The 13,319-nt window shown below is 51.4% G+C and overlaps 1 protein-coding gene across 1 annotated transcript; it reads right to left on the reverse strand.

Annotated features, from left to right (window-relative positions):
- Window positions 1-11,525: 11,525 nt before the first annotated feature.
- Window positions 11,526-13,066, reverse strand: LOC127303047 (arogenate dehydratase 3-like). The gene has a single exon (XM_051333806.2). The coding sequence runs from the start codon at window positions 12,796-12,798 to the stop codon at window positions 11,545-11,547; it is 1,254 nt and encodes a 417-aa protein (XP_051189766.1). The 5' UTR covers window positions 12,799-13,066; the 3' UTR covers window positions 11,526-11,544.
- Between the last annotated feature and the right edge of the window lie 253 nt (window positions 13,067-13,319).

A 13,319-nucleotide genomic window follows, 5' to 3' on the forward strand; every position in this document is an offset into this window, starting at 1 on the left:
AACACTTCTGCATCATCCTCTGATATGTTGCTCCCGCATTTTTTAAACCAAAGGGCATTGTTCTGTAGCAAAACACGCCGTAAGGTGTAATAAACGTGGTCTTTACTTCATCTTCTTCTTTTAATCTGATCTGGTTATAACCAGAATATGCATCCAGGAAGGAAAGACGTTCACATCCAGCCGTGGAGTCGATAATTTGATCGATACTCGGGAGGAGAAAGTGATCCTTTGGACAATGTTTATTGAGACACGTAAAGTCGACGCACATGCGAAGGACCTTAGTGTTTTTCTTCGGCACCAGCACAGGATTTGCTACCCATGTGGCTTCGTGGAATATCTCTTTGATAAAACCAGCTTCTTGTAGTCGATTGATTTCGACAAAGATGGCTTTGCGGTTTGGTTCCAAAAAACGCCGCAAAGGTTGTTTGATTGGTCTCGCTAGTGGATCCAAGTTTAGGTGGTGCTCGGCAAGTTCCCTGGGTACTCCTGGCATGTCAGCTGGACACCATGCGAAGATTTTCCAGTGCTCACGGAGGAACTCGATGAGCGCGCTTTCCTATGCGATATCCATGTCGTTTGCGATAGATGCCGTCTTTTTCGGGTCTGTCGGGTGAATCTGCACCTCTTTTGAATTTTTCTCGATCGAAAGTTGATTCTTTGTTTGGCCTTCCAACGCCTGGCGAGACGTCGTAATCAGTCATGCTTTTTGACGCCAAGTACTCAGCTTGCATCCCGAAAGTTTCTGACAACCGGTGGAAATCCTTGTCGCACTTATCGGCTAAGGCAAAGCTTCCTTTTATTGTGATTGGTCCCTTTGGTCCAGGCATCCTCCACAACAGGTATGTATAGTGTGGCACCGCCATAAATCTAGCATATGCTGGTCGTCCCAACAGAGCGTGGTACTGCGACGGAAAATCCACGACTTCAAATTCGAGCCTCTCGATTCTATAATTTTCTCGGGTCCCAAACTGAACGTCGAGATTGATCTTTCCCAATGGATAACTTGGTTTCTCCGGTGTGATGCCGTGGAACCTTGTGTCTGTTGATTTCAAGTTTGCTAAGGATATGTTCATCTTCCTCAATGTATCTGCATACATAAGGTTCAAGCTGCTGCCGCCGTCTATGAACACTCGAGAGACATCAAATCCCGCGATAGCTTCTTTGGCAGAATAAGTGCTGACTGCCCTGGTCGAGGAACTTGCTGCGGATGATCTGCTATTGTGAAGCCGATATCTTGTCCTGACCAATTAAGGTACTCAACTGTTGGTGGAGGCATTTTCTCTGCCATAAACACCTGTCGTGAGATTACTTTCTGAGCTCTATTGGACGGCCTTCCCTTCTGAATCATCGACACTTGCTCCATTGGAGTTAGGATCAACATAAGGTGGTGGTGCAGTGCTGCCGCTATTACGAGCCGATGCCGATTGTCGTCCGTAATCGCGGGAGGAGGCGGCAAGTGAATCTCGCTTACGGGTTCTCGAGGATTTCTCTGTGCTGCCCGCGCGTTAGCGTTTCTGCATACCGCAACATTGCACGAAAATTTCGACGAGTCTTTACGCAAGTGCCACGACTGTCTTTTACCGTTCTTGTCGAGGAAAAAGTGCATCTGGCACGGTCCATTCATCATCTCTTCAGGGGACACGAAAGGTCTTGGAAACCTAGGCCCGCTACTTTGCCTGTTGCGTGAATCATCCCTATTATCACCTCGCTGTTCATTGCTTCTCTGGTAATCATCTCTGTTGCTTCCTCCTGTATTTGTCCAAAAACCTGCCGAAATTTGTCCTGGAGCGTCATAGTTACTGCTTGCCGAGGAAATCTTCGCCTCGGTTGATAGTTTCGACCACGGTCCTCCTCTGGCGACCTGTGCCGTTTGTTATGGACAACGTCTTCTCCATCTGCCCATTTATTTGCTATCTCCATTAACGCGGATACTGTCTTTGGATTGGTCCTTCCCAAATCCTCGACAAAATCTCCACGCTCGACTCTGCGACAAACGCATCTATTGCTCTCTCGTCAGATATATTTTCTGCCGAGTTTTTGATGATATTCCACCTTTGGATGTACTTTCTCATTGGCTCATCTGGCTTTTGTCGACATGCTCTCAACTCCTCTAACGACGCGGGTTTTTTGCACGTGGATCTGAAGTTCTTGACGAACACATCCTCGAAACTTTCCCACTGTCGATGGATCTGGAGCGAGTTTCTTTATCCAAGATCGTGCGGCTCCACTCAAATGTACCTGGATGCTTTGCATAGCTGTTGCCCTGGTTCCTCCTGTCAGCTTCACCGTCTCCAAATAGTCGACTAGCCAATCCTCTGGATCTTGGAGGCCGTCGAACTTCTTGAAATTATCGGGTAACTTGAATCCTGAGGGGACTCGAGTTTTTCGGACTCTCCTCGTGAAGCATGGTAAGCCGCACATATCCTCGTCGTTAAGTTCTGGAGATTGCCGATGATCCCTTCTGCTTTGCCGCGCTCTGTCGACCCTTGCTTGTGCTGCTGTATCTCTTGCTCCACTTGGTCCTTCAAAGCCTTTGCCGCTGTTGCTGCAGGTCGTGGACTATTTTGCCTTGCCGTTCCTTCGGGAGGCGTTGATACAAACGCTGTCCCCATAGCTCCAACTCCTGCTACCGCCATATTGTACAGTGTTTCCCTTGGATCACCTGGAGGTGGTTTAGATGCAAGGATAAAAGCATGTGTCGCCATATACCCAGCCTCTGGTGTCTTAGGGATGATGTTTCCTCTTGTATCTATCGACATGAAGGACATGTCGAGGTTTTGGACCAAGTGCTCTCTTTCTGCTTCGGGTATATGTTGCAGCCTTGATCTTGCTCTATTCCGCGCCTCCCTGTGGCTATCACCCGTAGTTCTCGATTGTCGACTTAGATCTGCCCTTCTCCTGCTGGATGCAGAAGCTGCCTCCTTCCTCCTGTTTAACTCAGTATCTGTTTTTCCAATTCCACAGCAGCTCGTGCGAGCCTATATTGATATGCTTGTAATTCCTCTGGTGTGGCTGTGGTAGCCATTGGTTCTGTACCGTTCATAGCTCTCGCGGCTCTGTCCCACGCTGCTTGCGGAAGTTGAACTCTGTCTCGCGGCTCTGGCCCGACGTATTTGTTGCCCAGGCCTTGGCGCAGATTGGAGGGATCGACGTATGGATTTCCCAAACTGTCGAAAGCCTCAGATGTTTCCTCTTGATCTTCAATGGCATAAATCTGATGATACTTTGTACTCAGATCTATGTTAGGTTTGGTGACATCATCGTTGAGATTGATGAAGACCTTGCCCGCTGTGAGAGATTTGTCGATGAAGTCGTAACTGTCGACATCGCTTGAGCCATCGCTTATATATGAGTCCGCAGATGACTCAAACGACATGTCGTTGAAGATCTTGGCGAGTTTCTCTCTTGCTCGTGTCGACGTAGCGTGTCGCCGAAGTTTCTTCTTCTCCTGACTCGGTTGACGATGCATAGCTTGAAAAATCGGAATCGACCACCGACGATCCCGACGAAATCGGAATCTCGACACGATACGATCCTTCCTTCTCGACGCGAAAGTGAAACCTTCCGAACGTCATCTCCATGGGCTCCGCCAGATACGCATATGCATCCAAACGGGAGGGTGGGTGAGGAACAAAATCGACAAGACCAGCAGCGATCTGTTTACCTCGATCCATTGTGTTGCTTGCGGTTGACGATGTCGAAGATCTTGAGCGTGCCATCGAGATCAGATCCTTACGCCTCTAGTTCCCACAGACGGCGCCAGTTGACAAGGTATCAACTTGTCAATGCCTATGGATTGTAGGCTAGGGTTTAGTTAGAAGTAGAGGGCAAGTAGATCTCGAAGGTTTCAGCCGAAAGTACTCGACGATTATGAAAATTAGGGTTTGCAGATAATGATCCCCTCTTCGTCCCTCGGCTCCCCCTTTATATAGGAGGTGGAGCCGAGGGATTCGTGCTATACAAGTTACATAGTCCGGAACGGTTTCTAACTCATCCCGCCAGATTACAAATAACACTTCCTATTACAACTCTTGACTTTCCTTGATATATCTTGGGCTCCCGAATCTTCTTATTCTTCGGGTAGTGGGCCTTCAGTAAACCCCGGGTACTATCTTCGGCAGGCCCATTTGGGATGCCTATGTCAGCGGGAGACCTACGTTTCCTTCAATAAAGCAACGGCGGACTTCTTCCTGCTGCAGCGCGGAAGCGGCGGGTGCCATCTTCTCCTGGCCGGCCTTGGAGGCGAGGGGGAAAGGATGCGCCTGCCGGGGAACAACGACGACATCGAGCTCCTGGTCGGCCGTGGAGGCGAGGAGGAGCACAGCCACGTCGTCGCCATCCTCTCTGCATCTTGGAGGGTGTATCTCTGCTGCTTCTGGTATGGAGGTAGCACATCGGTGTTGTTCCTCTCGTCCGGCCATGGAGGCGAGGGTGAGGACGGCATGGATGCTGCTGCTCTCCCGTGCTCGAAGCGGCGCCACGAGTGTGTTCCCAAGAGGTGCTATGGAGCTGCGTCCTCTTCGTCGGCGTTGTTGCTGACGCGGTTTTCTTCCAGGGAAGCTCAACAACGGGGGACATGTGCCGGCGTCACTGCTCCGCCCCTGCTTCTTATGGCCGATTGGCGGCCCTTCTGCTGGAGAACTGACTTCCCAAGGACCAAGCTGTCCAAGGGGAAGAGCCACCGCTTCCGCCACGACACTGAGCCGACTGGTTCATCCCCGGCGCCGGTGTTCGTTCGGCGGAGCAACTCGACGGCGATTTCCTTTTGCGGTGCAGAGCGTCAAGGACCTGGTCGCTTTTTCCAATCTTTCTATGAGGTCGTCTCTGTAATATTTCAGTCCTTATCCAGAAATCCCTGAACTGTAAGGGCCTTTCTGCAATTTGTACCCACCGATGTTCAATACTAGCAGCTTCTAGGGTCTTTGGACCCTACCCCTGTTCAAAAAAAAACTAGCTCGTGCTTGACGCTTGACGCTCCCCTTCAGCTTTGTCTTTGTCCAGTGTCCCTTCCACCACCTTCTTGGCCAACCCTACAACAAGACTTAAAACATGGGCAAAACATGGCCTTTACTTTGTTAGTTTTGCTTTGTGTAGATGAAAAAGGTGCTCATGATCGATGTGCTTGCACGTCTCAAGCGGCTCGACGCATTTCGGTCACCAAAGTAACCATTTGTCTTTGTATGTGTCGGGGTCGCGGACACAAATTTGGCTGCCATGGCATGATTAACAGTTTGCATCAGGGGTAGCTCTAGCAGCCTGATGCAAAAGAATTGTTAATTTTTTTTTGATAGAAAGTAATTTATATAGTGTTGGAAGAATACTAGAAATGAAACCCTATTCTATTGGCGTGCCTCCACAGCCGCCTATTGCTAGTCGTAGTCCTCGACGACGACCATAACTAGAGGCACCCATGGACATGGCCAGTAGAGAGTGTCATGTTGGGCCGGTGGCGGAGGCGTTGGCATGGATGGAGGCGGTGGAGCGCGTCGTGCTTGCGCGTTGTCATGACTAGAGGAGGCACCGTCTTCGTCCTCCTCCTCGTCGTTGTGGCCTTCATCTTTGTCCTCCTCCTCGTTGGTTAGGCCAACTCCAAGCTCGTGGTTGAAGAAGCCCACATCGCCGAGGTTGCCCACTTGGTAGTGGGTCAAACTCCCAAGCTCCGAATGTGAGCTAGTTGTCAGAGTGAAGGGCGAAAGCCGGGTCATCGCGCAGATCCGACGGTAGGATGAACCGGCGGAAGTGCACATCCTCATGGCGCTCGCGACCCTGACGCGGCACCGGATGCACCGGCACGCGGCGAGAGTTGAGAAGCCAACCAGACGGAAGGCTCACATCCCTCCATGACACCGGCCGGTTCTCCTCAAACAACTAACACGCGACGTCGACCAACACGTAGTGGCGCTGTCGCTCCTTGTAATTTCCATCACGAGACGAGTAGGCCTCATGGTTGTCTTTCGACCTGCAGAGCAAGCACCCCTTGACCATGTCTTCGGTGTGATTGAGATCGGTTGCTTCCCCGCACGACGACGGCAACGACGACGATGACGCAGACGGGCCGCCTCTCACCTGCGGGAGCTCGGCGGAGGCCGCGGCGCTCGAGGTGGCCGCGCTCGTCGTCGCATAGGAGTCACCGACGCGAAAAAACCCTCCGCCGCCGCAAGAACTGCCCCGTGACAATTCGGGGCCTAATCTAGTAGTTTAAGTACTCAAATTAACGAGTGCAGTAGTGTTTAGGCAAGTATTTTGGCTAGTTTATGTATATTATCTTCGAATGTAGCTCGATTGGAGAAAGAATGGGTTCAATTTCGCAAGATCATCGCAGCACATTTTCCCGCGACGTTTGATTTTCGGTTTTTCAGTTCGCGAGTTCGGTTTCTAATCTGCGCGTGACAAAAACCATCTAAACTGAATAGTTCAGGAGACCGAACTCCGCGTTTTCGGTTCGTAGAAATACGGGCTCTGCTAGAGATGCTCTTACATCTATGTTTTTGAACAATTGCGCTACTTGTCAAGCCGTAAAAATCAGGGATCCAGGAATTGAAGATAATGGGGGCGGAGAGTAGAAGCACCAAAATCATAGGAAATTTTTTCGCACAACACGGTAAATATTGTAAGTTCTAGATCATCGAAATATGCTTGTTTTTCTGCAATATGAGTGAATCTATATATCTATCAAACTGATGTTGGTTTTATGAGCCACCAAGATCAAAGGCCTCAATTTCCCTCTCTATGTAGACTAGCACACAATCGTGGAAGTTATATCCCAATTTAGTGCGCAGATGTGAACATCCCTAATTAATTTCCGAGTTTCCTAAGAAATAGACAAACTAATAATCTAGTAATCATCGATCTAGTGTTGACTGTTGAGAGTTGGGCCAAAAAATAACTCAAAGACAGATCAAATCAGAAGTTCGGAAATGGGAAACTAGCTACCTTTAATTCGTCCTTCCGTCGTTGCTCATGCAGTCATACGGACATTGCGGCCGGCCGGCTTGATGGGCAGCACTTAATTGTCGATATATCTGGAGCTTTTGTCTTCTAGATTGGAGCCCTCGGTGGCGGCCGGCGAATCGGCAACAGGGCAGCCGTCGTCGCGTCGAACATAGGCACAACACAGTAAACGAAACGACGATCTGATCCAATGTCTGCTAATTGAGCTGGTTTGGGCCTGGTTTGAGCTGGTGTGCTAATTAAGTGGATAGATGGGCCCTAGGCTGCCATATACTATGAAGTACAAGTGTATCAGCTTTGGGCCTCTAATTTGGCTGGGCCCTAGGCCAGAGCCGGCATGCACATACGAGGACAGGTACTAGCACTGTCGCACTTAGGCCCATCCCCTCGGATTCTGAATAAATTAACACCGGCGCACCTCGTCAATTACATCTCTATGTTTTTGAACAATCGTGCTAGAGTACTTGCCAAGCTGTAAAATCGTGAGTATAACAATGCAAGGGGCCACCTCAATCTCTAGTTCTACTAAGAACGTATAAAAAAAATGGCTGAGTGCCAAACGTGAGGAAATACTGGCGGAAACAACACCTGAACCTGAACTTTAGCAGCAGCGGGGTTTATCAACATCAACCTCCAAGTCTCGGTATTCGCAAGGCCAAGGGTTCATGGTCTTCTGGGTGAACCACAAGCTCCGGTGCAACTATACAGATCGATTTGGCTCGACTCGGATTCTGGACAATGCCAGCTTAACATGGCACTGGATATGCGTGGATCAAAATAACCGACAGATAGAGAGACTACTATATGCCATTAAATTTGGAAACAGTTTTCCGCAATAGAAAACCAAGTCTACAAAAACAACAGTACTGTACTTTGCTAGAAAATCTGAACGTGACTTTGCACATGTCGCACAAAAAACTTGCATCATGCACACGTCAGCCGGTCAACAACGAGGCGTGCGTGATGGAGTAGTGCACATCGCACGTGGCCGCCGCCTTGTCGTCGTCGCCGACCCGCCGCGCCCCGCACCACGCCGCCGTCTTCCCGTCCGCCATCCTGATCGACACGTCCAACTCCCGCACGCCGCTCCGCGCGTCGGCGGCGACGCCGTCCGCCATGAACCCGGGCAACGCGGTGATGTCACTTCCCAGCGCGACGACCCTCGTCCACCGCGTGCTCTCCGGCGGCAACCACCACGCGGCGCAGACGGCCTCCGAGCTAGCGAGAACGGTCCGCCCAAGCGCCGCCCCGCGGTAGCTGACCTGCACGGCGGTGCCGCGCTCCAGGCAGTACCCACCGCAAGTGAGCAGGCGGCCGGGACACGCCGCCACGCCGAGGGAGAGGTCGAACGAGGTCGACATCATCCCGTCCTGCCGCCCGATGTCGAGATCGGCGGTGGTGATCGTGGCGTAGAAGCGCGGCGGTGGGTGGTCCTGGTTTCTTATCCGTAGCCATATGGCGCCGGCGACGACGGCCGCCATGAGGACGAGCACGATGTAGGTGCATACCTTGACGACGCAGCCACGCCACAGAGCCGGCCGACACATCTCGTCTCGATCGGTTTGTGTGTAATAAGATGGTCCGAATCGAGGAGGCTCGTACGTCGAGCTTAAGCAATTCATTACATTACACGGATCGCTCGATTTCGTTCCTAATTAAAGATCAACAATCTATGTTATACCTTTCCACATGGTCATGCCATTGTTTGGTAAACTAAATGAAAATCCTGAAAAGCATCTCTCTATCTACCCTGGATCAGTGTTCGATTACAAGGAATGAAACTGCACGTGTCGGTCGAAACATGGAAGCGTATTTCCTTGATAGATGTCCGTGACCATCGAGCGGCATGTAGGTAATCCTAATTCCATTTTAGCCATCGTGCCCAGATGCCAACGTAAGTAGGCCACCTAGAGCCCAAGTCCCACGCACCGGTGGCCGGAGATCCGGCGCCCAACTCCTTCCGTCAGGCCGCCGCAGACAAGCCGCCCAAGTACCAGGCACTACTTCCTTCAGTCCGCGCCCACCCCCGAGCTCTATTGGCTGGGCCTGTCTTCGGCCTGTTTCAGAACCTGCGGGATTTCGAGTTGCGGAGGCGATTTCCGCAGTAGCCCCCGTTCTACTTTTCATGTTTTAGCGACCAATATGAACACGTAAAGGCCATTAGATTGACTGAAATGGATGGCTGTGGTTTATTCGAGGGTACCTCATAATCTTTCAGCTGCTGAATAGTAAGGAAAGACGACGTGTGCTGAGAGCACTGATGTCTCAAGCTGAGGATTCGGCAGGAGTCCAGAGAGGAGCACAAGGATTTCAAATGACACGACCACCACTCCAAGCTGCACAAAAATTGCCAAAGAGTGTTCAGTCTGATCCACTAAATCCCGAAGAGTGTTCAGTCTGAGGCACAAGCATGAACAAACACTTTTAGTTGATGTTCGGATCAACACACAAGCATGAACAAGCAAGCATCAAACTTCCAGCAAAGAACAAACACTTTTTTAATACTCCAGACTTGAGTATTTATGATTCATCAATGACAGAATTCTACTAAACCAACGTTCATCACAGATCAAGAGAAAACGACATGGCAATGGAGTAAGTAGCATGCGTTACTAAGTGAAGTATGACAACAATAACAGGGAAAAAAGAGAGCTGTGTCATTAGAGAACCTCATATGGTCATCTTTGGTTTAGCATAAGGATAGAACTACTCCAATTTCATATTTTATCAACTCAAACAGTAGTGTCCAAGCAAGCACATCTGTGCACACACAAATCAAGTATGTCTCTGATAATGCTAAGCTATATCATGTTTTATCTAAAGCAAATCAGTAACTACAGCCTAGCAGTACTCCAATTTCTGAATAGTACAGAAATCGCCAGATCTACTATCTTTTATCTCACCAGATTCAGCACTCGTGCCAAATTAAATTGGACATTTCTAGAAAAACTGATTGCACCACCACTGGACCTCCACCCTGACCTTGGCTCGACAGTTCAAGCACCACCGGTGCAGATCCAGAAAACATTCTACTATGACCACATTCTACTATGAGCCAAGTATGCTATCCTTCCCAGAAAACATTCCACAGAATAATGAAGCAATATGACCACATTCTACTATGAGCCAATTAAAAAATGAGAGGGAATTTTGCCAATAATCTAGAGCTAGTATGTTGTAAGAAGCAAGCACATGGGAACATTACATCTCATCTCAAAGCAACTCAAGAAGAAAAATATAACTATCAGCATTACGCGGTATCTGAAGTTCTAAATCACAAGGATACATATCATATCTACATAATGGAACAGAACATATTTCACTGTGAAAGGAGATGTCACCACCATCGAGCCCAAAAACCTGTCACAATTATCTGAATCTTTTCAAAAAATATCATAAAACTAATTGTAGGGCATCCAAAAAAAGGAAGAGTGTTGCATGCCATCCATCCATCACTCAAAAACGGAGGGATGCAGGGGAGGCAGGGTTCGAGGAAGAAGCCTAGGAGTTGGGGCGGGTGGAGCGCCTGGAGCGCCCAAAGAAGAACCAACATGGCTTCAATTTAACTGTCCACCATATGCACTTTCATACAACAACTCCGTGCTGAAACATCTGTAAACATTCTGGGTGGAAGACTTGGACAAGACAAACGTGACTACAAGTTTGATTGTGCCTTTGTGTTTTGGTGTGCCACGTCTCTCGTTTCATTTCATCCTGACTTTGCTTCAGTCTTCGATGCCGGTGGTAGACTGTCAGTTAGAGCATTTTCCTGGTAATTTCTGCCGACTTCCCCATTGACAGGAAAGACGGCCGCGCCTATCAAAAACTTAAGAAAGACACATAGACACGACGCCCACCCAACTACCTCTTGTGCTGTCACTTGTCAGTCAATCTCGAATCCTCTCCGCTGATCTCAATTGCAATCCAGATACCGAGCAGACAGCTATCCCTGCATTTCTGCTGGTTTGAGGCAAGCTTTCATTCACCCCAAAAAGAGAACTGAAATGGAAGAACAATCCAAACGCTCACACATGATAAGCATTTCACGCCCAGCAGAGAACAGACAGAGACAATCTTCAGAGATTCATTCAGGTGGCTGAATGCAAGTTTGTACCTTCCGTATCTGTGGCATGTTTTTCAGAGATAGGAAATTGTCGTTAGAGCATACGAATCTAGTCATATCTCTTGTTTTCCCAGATTGACCCGTCTACATACATTCACGGCAAGTCAGCAACGACTGCCCCAGCTACCAGAATTGCAGCAGGAAGGAAGGAAGGAAGGAAGACGCTTGGATGGACACGTCACCTAGCTACCGCTTGTGCCCGTGCCAGCCATGAATGCCGATCTGTGTTCCAATCATGCAACATATACTACTACCAAGTCTGTGTGTGATTTGGGGCAAAAGGATCATGGAACTGAACAAAAAACTGTAAGATACCACCATCAAAATGCCAACACTTGTATTCCAACCTGATCGCGTACATCGGTATGCTCACTTGTCTTTTTTCTCAAAGAAAAATCGTCGAGAGAAGAAGATAAATTAGCAAAGCAAATCTTTGCACATCGATCGACCGAACTGAATGAATGAATACTTCATTGATCCGATGAGGAGGAGCTGGAGGACGCCGACGCCGGCGCCGTGCTGTCCCAGGGCGTCATGTCCATGGGGTAGCTCCCGAGCACCCTGAGGAATGAGGTGAACTCCTGGATCTCGGCGAGCGCGTTCTGCGCCCTCACGTCCGCCATGGACGCCTGGAAGTCGATGTAGAACATGTACTCGAAGTGCTTGGCGGTGCCGACGTTGGCGTCGTCGACGAGCCGGATGGGGCGGTGGCGGTGCGGCCGGCTCTCGATCTTGGTGAGGCTGATGTCCCGGAAGGCGAACGCCGACAGCACCTTGAAGAGCAGCGAGGTGCCCTCCCGGTCGTGCGCCAGCACGATGCTGGTCTTGAACGGCCTGTCCGTGCGCGGGACGATGGGCTCCCGCGCGAGCGCCACGAACCGGGTCACGTTGCTGGCGTCGTCCTGGATGCCGTCGGCGAGCACGGCGAGGCCGTAGAGCTCGGCGGCGCGGGCGGAGGCGATGGCGGCCGTGTCGCGGAGGCCCTGCGCGGCCACGTGCTGCGCGGCGCCGGCCGTGTCGTCGTGCGCCTCGCGCGCCACGTTGAGGCCCATGCGGGTGAGCGTGTGCTCGCACTGCGCGAGGGCCTGCGGGTGCGAGATGACGCGCGCGAGGAGCTCGCGGCGGACGCCCGGGAGGGCGAGCAGGCAGTGGTGGACGGGCAGCTGCACCTCGCCGACGATGTGGAGCCGGTGGCGGAGGAGGAGGTCGTAGTTGCGGTGGATGCTGCCGCCCAGGGAGTTCTCGACGGGGAGCACGGCCCGGTCGGCGATCCAGAGCTCCACGGCCTGGAAGGCCACCTCGAACTGGTCGCACGGGATGGCGTCGCAGTTCGGGTAGGCCTTGCCGGCGGCGGCCTCGCTGTAGGCGCCCGGGACGCCCTGGTAGGCGACGCGGAGCTGCGCGCCGTGGAGCGGCGCCGGGGACAGGTCGCTGATGCTGAGGGGCCGCTTGAGGTTGGTGGTGGTGGGCGGGGCCAGATCCAGGGAGGCGGGGGTGGTGGCGTCCGGCGGCGCCAGCTTGGTGGTCTGGCCGTTCACCTTGGGCGCCGGCGCCTGGTTGTCGGTGGTGCTGGAGAGGATGGCGCAGGTGGTCTGCCAGTCCCCGCGGCTAGAGCTGCCGGAGGGGGTGGCGCGCGCGGCCACGGAGGCGGATCTCGCCGCGCGGATCCGCGGCGCCGGCGAGGCGAAGGACGCCGTGTTGCGGATGGCCGCCGCGGCTTCCATGGCCGGCCGGGGGTAGCGAGCGAGCTCGCCTCCGGCAGCCGATTTGTTTCTTCCGGCTGGCGGTGGAGGGTGGGTGGCTGGTGGCGAGCGTGGTGGGGTAGGCGGTGCGGCTGAGCTCCGCTGTTCCGAGCTGTCGAGGGAGGAAAAAGGCGCCGTTTTTATATGCGCACGGCCACGGCGGGCGGCGACGGAGAGGGTTGGTGGGGACTCGCCGTCGTGGAAACGTGTCTCGTTTCCTTCCCGTCTCCTCGACGTCTCAACGGTGCTACTGGCTCACACACACAGCACCAGCACGAGCACATTTTCGTCACGCCTCATATATTTTCCTAGACTGGATAGCCCATGTCCTTATCTCTACAAATTAGTTCAATTTTCATGTGTGGATAAATGATAATATGCATTTCTTTCCATCTATGTATGTATACCATTTTATTACCGGTGTATTTTTGGAAGGTCCTTAAATTTTTTTTTAAACTATAGTTTCCTAAATAAAATGAAACCGTTACGAAAATCGCACTTTG

The sequence above is a fragment of the Lolium perenne genome, chromosome 5 (assembly GCF_019359855.2).
Source record: "Lolium perenne isolate Kyuss_39 chromosome 5, Kyuss_2.0, whole genome shotgun sequence".
Classification (NCBI taxonomy): Eukaryota; Viridiplantae; Streptophyta; class Magnoliopsida; order Poales; family Poaceae; genus Lolium; species Lolium perenne.

Coding starts and splice junctions, on each gene's coding strand:
- LOC127303047 (XM_051333806.2), bottom strand. CDS start 12,798: ATGGAAGCCGCGGCGGCCATCCGCAACACGGCGTCCTTCGCCTCGCCG.